Source organism: Ruditapes philippinarum, unplaced genomic scaffold, assembly GCF_026571515.1.
Source record: "Ruditapes philippinarum isolate M1 unplaced genomic scaffold, ASM2657151v2 ctg721_1_1_1_1, whole genome shotgun sequence".
NCBI classification, from domain to species: domain Eukaryota; kingdom Metazoa; phylum Mollusca; class Bivalvia; order Venerida; family Veneridae; genus Ruditapes; species Ruditapes philippinarum.
Window position 1 is genome coordinate 429798 of NW_026863746.1, and position 14213 is coordinate 444010.

Consider the following 14213-nt stretch of genomic DNA (forward strand, 5'->3'; position numbering starts at 1 on the left):
CGCTCACCTCGACGTTCTGAATTTCCTTTGAACGCCGCCCTAGAATGACAGAGGTTTAACGTATATACTAATTATATACAGTTGAGTAACGGCACTGTATGGTAAATATTTCGGCAAAATTTAAACAAAATAGAGTGATTTCATTGGCAGAAAACTTTGGCGAACTGTAATGAATACTACACCGATAATGATACACCCTTTTTAATGAATACTATATTACTATAACAATTATAAATCCATCTTTTCTACATTACTGAACATATAACGTTCCGCCATATGTACTGTACTTCTGAAAAAATTTCATTCCTTAATACTACATTATTGACATTAAAACACATCAAAAGTCTTGAAAAACAAAATAGATGGGGATTTCACCTAACATAATATATATATCACCAAAGTGACAAAACTTGTTTGTAAAAATAACACAGCGCTGGTGAAGAAATAACAAAAAACATGCATTACGGGAATAGTTATGACTGATACAAATAGAGGGACTCATCTGTATAGAAGAGGAAATTATTTCAACATCCCATCTTATAGAGTGTGTGCACACACACATATTAAACAAACACCACAAATTAACAGCTTCTCCCCAGCATCAGCTGCCTTGTAACATCTTAAGGGAGAATACATTTATCATCTCTATACGAAGGGAAAAATATATCATAAATAAATATCTCCCAGTTATACAGATGCTAGCTTGTTAATTAAACTGTAAAGTACGAACAAAGACAAGATTACAAGAAGTTAGATGTACCTTTAAAGGTGACAATGTGAAAAAGTCATTATTGACCAGTGATACCTTATTATAAAATATTTATAATACTGCACGTTTGTACCATCACTTTGCATTGAATAATCTTGACGTTTATATAAACTATATACGTGGCTGCTGTCAAGAAGTTATTAAATTATTTTTTAATACAATATAAAGTCATTTAGTTTTTCTCTCAAATATATGAAGTTTTCTGTATTATAAATTTGTAATTAAGATTCTTTACAGGTTATATGACAATGCATAAATGGTTCTTTGCAATATAACTTGGCCTTGCCTAGCAGCTATGGTTATATATTCAATCTAAGCTTTTATTAAGGGCCATAATAGCCCGTCAAAACTCTTCATGACTAATGAAATATAAGTATGTACATAATTATAGAAAAGCCAAAATGAAATATTGGCTATGCACTGTCTAGAGTCTAGATTTAAATTCCAGCTGTATGGTGCCAATTTTTCATGTGACTTTTCTAAGTATATTTTTTCCAAAATTATTACAAAATACCTGATACCAATGATACAAAAAAGGTAAGAATTGTTCTTTAATAGTTTCAAATATAAATCAAGCTCTGCCTACTTGAGAAAAATTCTTGAGAACGATATTCTGAGAATTTTACCAGTATGACTGACAGAACAGGTGGTTCTTTTACCAGGAGATAATCATTACATAAAAATTTAATTTGTTGCTGACGATATAAACATTTCAGCGGTATATATTGGTCCCGATAGAACTAAATCGGACATCTGATGAATAATTAAGCATGCACCTGTGCTTTTCCGTCTACATGATGATTTTATTGAATTCCGTTTTTGTTTTAAACTCGCTAGATATGGCCTATTTCTGACATTTTGTTCAATATCATTTTCAATAACTATATCAATAATGACATCTGCTATTCCTACAAAATACTCCAAATAAATTTCCCTTCCAATTAATTTTTTTTCTCTATCAACTGGGGATGTTTTTCTTTTTCTTTTTCCCAATTAATTTTTATTTCAAATAAATAGGAAAATGATTATTAATTAGTGGAGTTTGATAAGAACATGCAATGTGATATAACATGTACCATTTATTTTTCTAATCAAATTTGACATGTTATTTCTTTATAGGAGGAACTATAAAAAGAGACAGCTTTAAAGCTGCATGCCTCCAGATAAAGACAAAATATTTCATGAAAATCAGACTTGAAACATTTGCACTTAGATTTTAAGAAAATGTAAAAAGATTCAAGATTCAAGTAATTATTTAGATGCTATGTGCAATTATTGACTGCTTTTGCAGTATTTATCACCATACTTCTATTGTGTTACTTACACAGAAAAGGCTACTTTTGCATATTTTTACCTCTTCTAGGTAATTCACATGGATTGTAAAAGCACCATTTGCAATGTTTAATTTAATATCTTTGTTCACTTAACAATATTTTACATTTAAATACATACTAAAATTTTCATTCAAATTAACATGAATCTGGAGGCGTGCTGCTTTAAGAAAGAAAACCTGGTATTTTATAAGGAAACATCATTGTCCAAAATTATGGTTCCGAGTTAAGGGCCCAGTTGACCATGACCCCTCATTTGAAACATAATTTGAATAGGGGGATACTGTTTCAAGTTACTTTAAAATAAAAATTTTATGACTAAAACAAATAAAAATAAAAGATTAATTGATAAAAAATAAATAAGAATAGAATTTTTTTCTGTTCATGCCATTTTAATTTTAGCTTTTCTCTTTTAAGTAATTGTCTTTGAGAAATTGTTGACCAATGTAGGTGCAAAACGTTCAATGCACCAAAATGATAATTATTATGTGACCGGTCATATGATGTTTTTAGATATTATGAAATATGCTTATTTAATTAACCTATTTGTTGCACTTCTGTAACAAGTAGTAATGGAACATGCTTATAAATACTCAAGTGCAACAATGTACAGCTCTGGTGGTCAACTTATATGGATCTAGTCAAATTGTCACAAAATTACTTAAAAATACCAAATAACAGAAATACCAATGCTATGTAATCAGTAATTGCTTTCCAATATAATAAACGGTAACCAGTCCATAGATCACTGTCCCTGGGAAACCAGTCTGCGTCTGGACTGTGTCTCACTTTATTTACAAATATAGACTGGGACAGTCACCTTAAACAAGCATGATTTAATTTTCAAATGGCCGTCTGCTACTTCTCCCAGCCACTTATACCAGTCATGTTTATCCAAGTTTGTCTTGTGATGGAAGGCAGATGGACTGGTTATGCAAATTCTCATACAATTTGTGTCTGGTACCAGTCAATTTCATTATCTCAAATGCTCATTGACAACAGGCTGGTGTGGTAGTTAGATATGAAGCCAACATTTCCATATCATGGTATTGTACAGGCCTGTATTGAACTGATAGTCAAGTCTGTTTATCAAACACTTTATGTGAAACACTTTTTTATGCACGGTCATCAAAAGGGCGGGGAAATTTAGTCTGCACATTCCAGATAAAATGATTATTGTAATATAAAGTATGTTCTTTTTTTTTCAATTTAAACAAATTTGCATTTTACATGCACTATCAATGATGTCATTATAAAACTTTTATTACACTCAGCATAAATTTAATTCATATATTTACTTTTAGATATTGTAATATTAAAAGTAAGAAACTTTGGGAACATTATATACATTTAAAGTAATAATGTGAATAAAGCTAAAAATTAAATATGAATGGTAGTGTTATTAAATCAGACCATTTTCTTCAATATTACCTGAATTTAATAGAAAATAATCGATCAATCATCGACTATTTACGAAACATATTTATATAGAGAAACCCTATAAAAACAGCTTATGAAAATAGCTTATGACATTTTGTGTTGCTTTGAAGTCAAAGTTATGGTATTTTTTGCTTATTACGTTACTTAAAATAACAACGAAATAAAAATAAATAATATTCCACTGTTTTTGTATTTTTTTAGCACAATACGATAATCAATTTTTATGTTATTATTTTATTTATATACTGAAATATTCATCAATTATTTCAATAAAATTGTCTGTCAAATATAATTGACCTTAGTTATTATATTTGTAAACAAAGATCCCCTAATTTTGATCAATTTAGTATACACTGAAGTATTCATATAAGTGATTACAGTCTAATAAACACCCCAACCGTTATACAGTAATTTTTCAATGAACATAAGTACAGTAAACTCGACTTATAACTATTTCGCTGATAGGGATATACCTCTTATAAAGATGCTGTCGCCTCAGTCTGACTCTTGTTTAATGGTTCTGGCGATCTTGTCAAATTGTCGCCTCGCGATCTGTTCAATGATCCTCGTGACTCTGTTTTCAAATGATCCCCGTCGGATCTTGTTCATTGGCTCTCGGATATAATGATAAGTGGATAAAACAATATAAACTCAGCGGTCAGATGAAGATTGTTATGAGCAGAGAATACTGTATAATAAGTCAAACACTAGATGAAGGTGTTGAACTTTAAACTGACACATTTTCATCGTCAAATTGTTGCTAAATTTGTAATAATCTTTTTACCAAATTATCCTCTTATCCCACTTTAAAAACTGATCTTTTTTTTTTACTGCAACAGCAATTTTAAAGGAAAGTACAAATTCAAGGGGTCTTATGTATTTGACAGAGCACTCAGGGCTTTAAGAGAGTGACAAAATCTTCTCATTGGAATTATTCAGCCTGTATGTGAAGTGAAGCATTCTGGGAAAGGCATTTTCAGATTTGTCCCGTCACAAGCAGACGTCCCCGCATAAAAGAGATTCAGAACAGTATCAAAAAATAGTTCTCAATGTGCGTGTCTTGGGTAATTTGCCTCCTGGTGAAAAGATTAAAGAATTTGCCATGAAAATAAATAGGACCACTGTTTTGCTTTAAGAATAAAATCGGCCATCATAAAAAAATATATAATTGAAAGAAATCTTATCTTTTTCAAACACATTTATTGAATAAATAATTTTTTTTTGTCTGCCTGTATTATTCTAGGCCAATGTTATCATTGAACTTTTTTTTTTGAAAACACTACCGAATCTTCAGGTGTAAAAAACTTACTCTATCAGTTCTTTGCAGAATCAGATTAAGGCATGCAAGTGAAATATTTGAAGTATAGTCTAAATTTCTCCATGCCATTTGATTCACTTGAGGAAAGTATTAAACAAGATCTGGCCGTGGACAGCCCATTTCACTTTCTTGACAATATGATACAAAAAAGAAAAAAAGGGGGCATATTTTATAATAATAACATAAAACATTGAGTGGTGGTTCGAGAGGTAGTTTTGAATGCTGGTTTTGAGTGCTGGTTTTGAGTGGTGGCTTAATTATGTGGTGATTTTAAGTGATGGTTTAGAGTGGTGGTTTTGAGTGCTGGTTTTTGAGTGGTGGCTTAATTATGTGGTGATTTCAAGTGATGGTTTAGAGTGGTGGTTTTGAGGGGTGGTAGTGTTACACAGCAAACCATTCTCAAAATTATTTTTTTTAATTTATACAATTTGATAATATAATTGATGGCCCAAACAGGACACCATACAGCATATTATTTTAGACAAGGCAGAAAAAAAGAGAAAAGATGTGAAACTTGCAGAAAGATATGTAAACTACCATAACAATGATCATCATGTACATTTTGTACAATACTCAGTCACAGCTGGATACAGGAACAATATGTTCTCATTATTAAGTAAACATCTTCTTGATATGTGACTATATATGGGATATTATTTACAAAACAAAGCAACTTAATTAATTGTTACGGGGAAATCACAGGTGCTGTATGCTAAAATATGGCTACAAGTTTTGCATTATTACAAAGCACAAGAATTTCATAATTTCTTATGAGCAGTTTTTTTTTGCCACAGCCCTTTTTTTGCGTTGTTTTACTGAAGCTTTTGCTGATGTTAATGTTTTGTGCCATAAAATTAATTGTTATTTTCGCTGACTTGAAATAAGGTGAAAATGTTAAGTGAATTTTAGAACATTTCAAGTAAAAACTTTATTTATTAAAAGGAGACAGAGTGAGTGAGCCTCTTCTAGATAAGTTTTATCTCAAGTGTTATAGTTTTTGGGGTGGGGAGGGGGGTTGGGGAGAGGGGCTGGGGTTTTTTTTTAACATCATATTAACACAGTATAGGTTGTATGGCAACTTTAAAGCTTTACTGGTGAAGGAAGACATCAGGTGCCCTTGACAACATTTTCCTTTCTATAAATGAAAAGTTCTTAAATTCTGAAAAAGCGGTTGACATGTGATTCTGAAGATCAAATTTGTTTCAGTAGTTGATTGTGTCAATAATATTTACATTTGTTTGCAAACTTTCTAGTTAATTGGATAGATAAATATTTTACTTTTTATGCCTTAATCTTTAAAAATTTGAGACTGTAGGACCAAAACAAAACCTGGCCTCTCCTGACAGTTGACAAGTCTTAAATAATTGAGGAAGATAATTGGGTCAGTGCCCCATTCACATACATATTATGATACATACAAATACATGGTTAACTATAATAATTCTGTTTTCTTCACAGAAAATACAGGAATGCCTTATTAACAAGCATAACAACAGTTTTACTTAATGTGAAACAAATCTTATAATAATAATCTAGATGAAAAGAAACAACCTTGGAAACATATTGTAGGTACCAACAGCTGTTCCATAATTAACATGTTGCACGATATTCTATATGACAAAGTTACTTCAAATATAATGTGTTTTTTTTAACCAACTAAATCAATACCAGAATCAATTATCCTATCTATCAGTAAATCAAGACAAATTATACATCCATCAATTTGATAAATAAACCACTTTAAAATATATCCAGTAAAACAGCCAATTTTTACAAGAAAAACAATCATTCTGATCAAATTCCTAATGAAGTTTAAGCATGCTTACTTCCTATCCATCCCTCCCTCTCCCCCTTCCTTCCTTCCTTTCTCTTTTTCTTCCTTCCTTTCTTCCACCTCTCTCTCTTCTTCCTTCCTCATTCCCTCCATTCATCTCTTCCTTACTTCCTCCCTCCCTAAACACATTTTTCCTTCCTTCCTTCCTCACTTTCTTCCTTCCTTCTTCCTTCAAATATTCATTGTTCATTTTGTTGATTCATTTCTTCATTTCTTCAATCTTTTGTATGTTCAATAATTTAATCATATATCTATTGTCATTTCTTTCTTTAAGTTAGTTATTATCTATTCTTACAATTTTTCAATCATTCTTGATATTCTACATCCTACCTCATTCCTTCATCTAGCTATAATTTCATCAAATTAATGGGAAGAAAACACAGCACCTTATTTTCCATCAAGAGAAACAAACAATCAATTAAAAAAATCAATCAATCAATAAACCAGCTTATTGATCAATCAACCAACCATCCAACTTACCAGTCAAACAACCAACAAATTAAAAGCAAAACAAATAATTGTTTTATCAGCCAATTTCATCTATCAATCATTCAATCAGTAAATCAACCAACAAACCACACAACCAACTTGATAATTAATCAATCAGTAAGTCAGCCAATCAATCAATCAATCAGTAAGTCAGCCAATCAATCAATCAATCAGTAAGTCAACCAATCAATCAATCAATCAGTAAGTCAGCCAATCAATCAATCAATCAATCAATCAGTAAGTCAACCAATCAATCAATCAATCAGTAAGTCAGCCAATCAATAAATCAATCAATCAGTAAGTCAACCAATCAATCAATCAACCAATCAATCAGTGTTCACCTACCTTCACTGTCACTTTCATGTAGCTGTATCCCTATATTAGAATTCATCTTGTCTTTAAATGTTTCCTCTCTTTTACAGCTCTTTCCAGTCAAACACAATTACACAAAATTATTTGTCTCTGTAAATAAAATTGAATACATTGGATCCCTTTCTTCTCTCTATGTAATCTTTATTTATTCTTCTGATCTGAAAAAAAAAAATTCAGCAGACTTGTAACAAAACTTTAATGTTATTGTAACACACAAGATTAAAATATCAAATATCCTTAAAAGGCTGCTTAACCCTCGAATGTGTAATAAAGTTTGTAATAATGTTGACATTACTTTGTCATAATATTGATAATGCCCAATAATGGCTAATACCTAGTTGAACTCAATTCTGATTCTTCCAATTTCATTGTAAATGGAATCTTGACAGTTTATCGTCTTCTAATCCCCCCTGACTGAGGAAAAGGAGAACAATAACAATGAAGTAAAACCTTCATTCCAAAATGTTTGTTCTAAGGCTAAAAATACAAGAGAAGAGACAATATGGGTCTATAGACGAAGGCTATATTTTCATTTTTTAAATATTATTTGAATATTTCAAGTCATTGTTCCAACTTTGTAACTGTAGACACCTCAGTAGTGAATGCTATGTGGTTTAAAGTTTGAAGGATTAATACATAATCAAAAAGATAACTGTTTTAATTTATCAATTAACTGAAAGATGACGTAATTAAATTCTATTACGTCATACCAACTGTCCGTCTCAAATGAGATGTGCGCATACCGTGACCGAGAACATTCAGTACGCATTTTGATACCGTACCGAACGGACGTGGTTCGTTTATTAGACCGAGAGTTATAATCTCTATTCCTAGATTAACGCGGTTAATCTATTTTATTTCTTATTTTCTGATAAATTAGATATTGTATTCTCACAGTATCAATTTAATTTCTTTTCTTGATATATATTTTGTTTATGCGAGGCATAAACTTCAGTTTTTTCTTTCGGCTTTGAGATTTTCATTCCATGTGCTTTTCAAGATGGCGGATGCCTCTACATCGGGAAGAAAAGTAATTAGTCAAGGAACATCTGGTTCGAACATGACTAAAGATGTCGATAAACAACCTGATAAATTGTTGTCGTCTAGTAAATCTGTTGCGTCCGAGGGTCGTAAAAATGAGTCTCGTGGTAAAGTGTCCACTCAGAAAAGTCAACCACCTGAGAAAATAAATGACGAAGTCATTAAAATTTTGCAAGAACTAAACACTAACGTAACAAAACAAGGTTCTAAACTTGAAAGTTTATCAAAAAGGGTAGACGATTTGTATGTTGAATATGATGAATATTGTTATCCTGACGACAGTTGTAATGATGGGTTTTCTGACGGTCATAGCGTCTTGTCCAATGTCAGCGAGTCTGGTGAAGATTCCCAGCCACCACGCAAGAGGGTTTGTAATGAGAGTGACATATTTAGGAATTTGTGTGACAAATTTCAGAGTGCGGAAAAATGTGACACTGAAATAAATGACGATCTTGCTACTTTTGTAAACAATTCTTTCCGCAATGGTATTGCTGAGGATTCTTTGTCAAACATTGTTAAAGAAATTCACAGACCTGTTAATTGTGAGTCATTGGTGAAAACTAAGGTGAACGGTTGCATATGGCGTTTGTTGAAACCCCAATCACAGTCTGACGATGTGAAATTTCAAGCCATACAAAATGTTGTTGTGAAGGCTGCTATAAACATTTCCAAATTGTTGGATAAAGAAGGGGAAAAATTAGATACCCAGTCAATTGAATGGGGCACAAATGCCCTTGCTTTGTTGGGGCAGTCTAACAAACTCATTAACAACAAGAGGAAGGAATGCCATCGTTCGGATTTAGATCCACAATATTACCCTTTGACTTCTGCAAGCCTACCGTTTACAGAAAACCTGTATGGTGATGATATTAACAAAAGTGTGAAGGATATCCAGGACATAAGTAAAATTGGTAGAGATGTTGGAAGAAATCCTTCATTTAGGCCATTTGGTAGAAGACGTAGTGGTCGGCCAGGCATGTTTTCTCGTGGTACTGGCAGAGGTTATTTTAGGCCAGGTCATGGTTCTTCAGTCGTTCCACCACCAAAAAACTCCCGTGCGGGGAACAAGAACAAGTAAATCAGGTTAGTAATATTTTTCAGGCAGGTAGATTGAAATTATTTGAAGAACATTGGAGACAATTGACAAGTGATGAAAATATATTAGACACAGTTAAGCATGGTCATATTTTAAGAAGGGCATGATCCTAACAATTACGTATGCACAAGAAATAATTTCAGTGAAAATAAAGGTGAAAATATTGATCAAGAAATAAATAAAATGTTTGATTAGAAAGTTTTTATTAATTTAAAAGTTGATCATCATTAAAATGAATTTATTTCTCCAGTTTTCTTAGTGAAAAAGAAGAATGACGAGTTTTGAATGATATTAAATCTTATAATTATTAAATGAGAGTATTGTTTATCATCATTTTAAAATGGAGACATTTGAGTCTGCCCTTAAACTGGTAAAACCTAATTGTTTCTTTGCAAGTGTAGACTTAAGACATGCATATTATTCAGTTCCCATAGCTACGGAACAACAAGTTAAGTTAAGATTTCAAAAAGATGGGAAAATTTTTCAATATGTATGCCTGCCTTATGGTATTTCTTGTGCCCCAAGAATTTTTACAAAGTTGATGAAGCCAGTTTATGCATCACTTCGCATGCTTGGACATGTTAATTCAGGGTTTATTGATGATTCTCTGCTTCTTGGAGATACATGTGATGAATGTCATCTGAATATTACAGATACAGTTAATTTGATGGGGAAATTAGGGTTTATTGTTCATCCCCAGAAATCTATTCTTATCCCAACTAATAAAATTACATTTTTGGGAAATGATATTGATTCCATCAATATGATTGTTACTTTACCATTAGATAAAGTTCAAACAGTTGTCCAAGAATGCAAAGTGTTGTATAGACAGAAAAAGGAAAAAATTCAGCAAGTTGCGAGGGTTATAGGCCTTATGATTTCTACCTTTTCAGCTGTAGAAAATGGTCCTTTGTTTTATAGACAAATTGAGAATGAAAAAATTTTGGCATTAAAGCAAAATAAAGGGAATTACAATGCATATATGACTATATCAGATGAAATGAAGGGAGAACTTAAGTGGTGGATGACAATCTAGCCACCGAAAAAAGACATATTAGTCATGACAATCCAGATTTGACTATTACAACGGATGCAAGTTTAGTTGGCTGGGCAGGTATTTGTAATGGAACAAAAATAGGAGGTAGATGGACCTGTCTAGAATCTGTTTTTCATATTAATGTTCTCGAATTGTTAGCAGTTTGCCATGCTGTCAAATCTTTTTGTTTGCACAAAAAAGACATTCATGTAAAAAATTTATACAGATAATACTTGTGTTGTTTCTTATATCACGAATAAAGGTGGTATAAAATCTGAACTTTGTAATAAATATGCCAAAGAAATATGGCTTTGGTGTTTAAAGAAAAATATATGGCTTTCTGCTACACACATTCCTGGTATTAGCAATGAGGCAGATTTTCAAAGTAGAAATTTCAATGAAAATGTTGAATGGCAACTTAACAAAAATATTTTTAAACAAATTGTGAAATTATTTGAAGTGCCAATAATTGACATGTTTGCCTCTAGATTGAATAAACAAGTTGATCGGTTTGTTTCCTGGAAACCTGATCCAGAAGCGGAGGCAATTAATGCTTTTTCTTTGTGTTGGTCAGATGTATTAATTTATGCATTTCCTCCTTTCAGTTTAGTTGGTCGAACAGTACAGAAACTGAGAGAAGACAAAGGGGAAATGATACTGGTGGCACCTCTTTGGATAACACAGTATTGGTATCCAGCAGTAATGCAGTTGTTAATAGAAGTACCTTATGTTTTGAAAGTGACTACAGACACACTTATTCTGCCAAATACAAAGAAAGTTCATCCACTAGTAGGTCATCTACACTTAATGGTATGTCGTTTGTCAGGGAATTGTTCCAAAGTAGACAGATTTCATCAGAGTCTACCGACATCATCATGGCATCGTGGAGACATTCCACCAAAAAACAATATTCATCGTATATCCACAAATGGGTGGAATTCTGTAGTAAAAGGAAAATTGATAAATTTCAAGTTACTGTAGACAATATTATAAGTTTTTTGACAGATTTATTCCATTCTGGTTACAAGTATGATAGCCTAAATACAGCTAGAAGTGCATTATCTTCATTATGTATTACTGAAGATGGTTTTACAGCAGGTGCTCATCCTTTAGTGGTTAAATTTATGACAGGTGTGTTTAATTTATGTCCACCAAAAAGTAAATATAATGAAACTTGGGATGTTTCAAAGGTACTGTGTTATTTAAAGACATTGTCACCAGTAGATAGGTTGTCTTTGAAACAGCTAACTTGGAAGTTAGCTATGTTAATAGCTCTGACTCAAGCAAGTCGGTCTCATTCATTAAGTTTAATAACTATTGATGGTCTAAGGCAAGATCAGGATTCAATTACTGTACAATATTGCGGGTTATTAAAACAGTCTAAGAAAGGCAGAGATAATCCAGTTCTTCAATTGAAAAAATATACTCCAGATAGGAGGTTATGTGTGTATAGTGTTTTTCTTGAATACATAAACAGGACTAAACATATTCGAGGAAGTGAGTCAAGACTTTTTGTCAGTTATATGAAACCACATAAAGCTGTTACTTCTACAACTATAAGTAGATGGCTAAAATCAGTTATGTTTTTATCAGGCATTGACATTAAAAGATTTCAATCTCATAGTATAAGAGGAGCATCTGTATCAAAAGCTAAATGTTTTGGAATTCCAATTAAAGAAATCATGAAAGTAGCAGGTTGGTCAAATGAAGCAACTTTTGCAAAATACTACGATAAACCTATTAAAGATAGTCTTTACGAAACTGCAGTGTTCACAGGATTGACGGAATGAATCGTGTTGGTATGTGAATGTTTATTTTTTCCGTTCATGCAAAAAATTTTTGCTATTTGCTTTAAAGTCTCATTTGAGACGGACAGTTGGTATGACGTAATAGAATCCCCCAAATAAACTAGACTTACCTTGAGTCGACGTTTGGTTGGGATTCTATGTAGTCATACAGCAACTGGAGGGATCAAATGCCCGCCCATCCCTCCCTGAATGTGTGTGACACATTCTTTTATGCATTTTGCATTTAGTTTTTTATTTTATTGAAGCAAAAATTATTTTGCTTAATGCTTTAAATACTGAATGTTCTCGGTCACGGTATGCGCACATCTCATTTGATCCCTCCAGTTGCTGTATGACTACATAGAATCCCAACCAAACGTCGACTCAAGGTAAGTCTAGTTTATTTGGGGGATTATATTACGTCATACCAACTGTATAGACGAATATATCATCTGAAAGGTGACAAAATTAATTTAAAAATGACTACATTAACTGAAATATGACTACCTGAAAAATGACTATATAGAAGGATTACTACATAATTAAAAGATAACTACTTTAATTTAAAAGATTAATTAAAAGAAAACTTAAGAAATTTATAGATGACTATATTATCTGAAAGATGACTACATTAATTTAAATATGACTACATTAACTGACAGGTGACTACATCAAGCGACTACATCAATTTAAATATGACTACATCAAGTAAAAGATGACTACCTGAAAAATGACTAAATTAACTGAAATATGACTACATTAAATAAAAGATGTCTACATTTGATGAAGATGACTAAATTGTTTGAACAAGTAAATTAACACAAGTTGTTGATTTTAAATGCATGACTAGCTTGCTTGCTGCAAAAGATTTTCCTCACATGGCCAGCGCAGATCAAGTTCAGCAGGTACATCTGTGCCGTCTGCCCATGGTCTGCACTATTTGCTATTATTTCTAAATTTTCCCTATCAATAATGAATGGTTTTGTCCAGTTTGAAAGATGGACAAGTCCATTTCAGATATTCAGCTTGGAAACAGGTAACCATTGGCATGACATTGTACAAAATGATATAACATTATATTATTTGCTCCAAAATTAGGCATTTGATACACTTGAAAACCATAAACATGAGCTTTTTAATGTGACCCTTCTTGCAAATCAAAGACCATTTGAGCCTTGTCACGACAAAACCAACATAATGGGTTTGCGACCAGCATGGATCCAGATAAGCCTGCGCTGATCAGGATCCATGCTGTTCGCTTATAACCCTATCACAAGTACCGAAACTGACAGCGAACAGCATGGATCCTGATCAGACTGCGCGGATGCGCAGGCTGGTCTGGATCCATGCTGGTCGCAAATGCATTATGTTGGTTTTGTCGTGACGCGGCTCATTTATGTCACTGTAATATTCCATGTACAAACATGACAGAGTGAAGTGACTTGCACAGTGTATAAAGCTTATAGCTGCTGCCTGTAATTTACAAAATTTTTAATTTTGGAAAAGAATTCCAAAATACATGTACCTTACAACTCTTTTAAAATTTGACTCTAAAACAACATATTTTTACTGTCAATAACAAAATGTTTCATTGGATATAGTTTAACACCCTTTAACTATCAAGGGTATTTCTTTAATGTGATATTGTTCTTTAAATATACATATTGCATCATCAGTTATCAGCAAACAAACTTACTTGC

The 14213-nt window shown here is 32.3% G+C and overlaps 1 protein-coding gene across 1 annotated transcript in view; it reads right to left on the reverse strand.

The window, feature by feature from the left end:
• LOC132723202 (protein CBFA2T1-like) overlaps nt 1-7712 on the reverse strand; it is a 76442-nt gene extending 68730 nt beyond the window's left edge. The window contains exon 1 of the mRNA XM_060707878.1: nt 7527-7712. Within this exon, the coding sequence (XP_060563861.1) occupies nt 7527-7572 (46 nt within the window). The 5' untranslated portion in view covers nt 7573-7712. The remainder of the gene's footprint in view (nt 1-7526) is intronic.
• Between the last annotated feature and the right edge of the window lie 6501 nt (nt 7713-14213).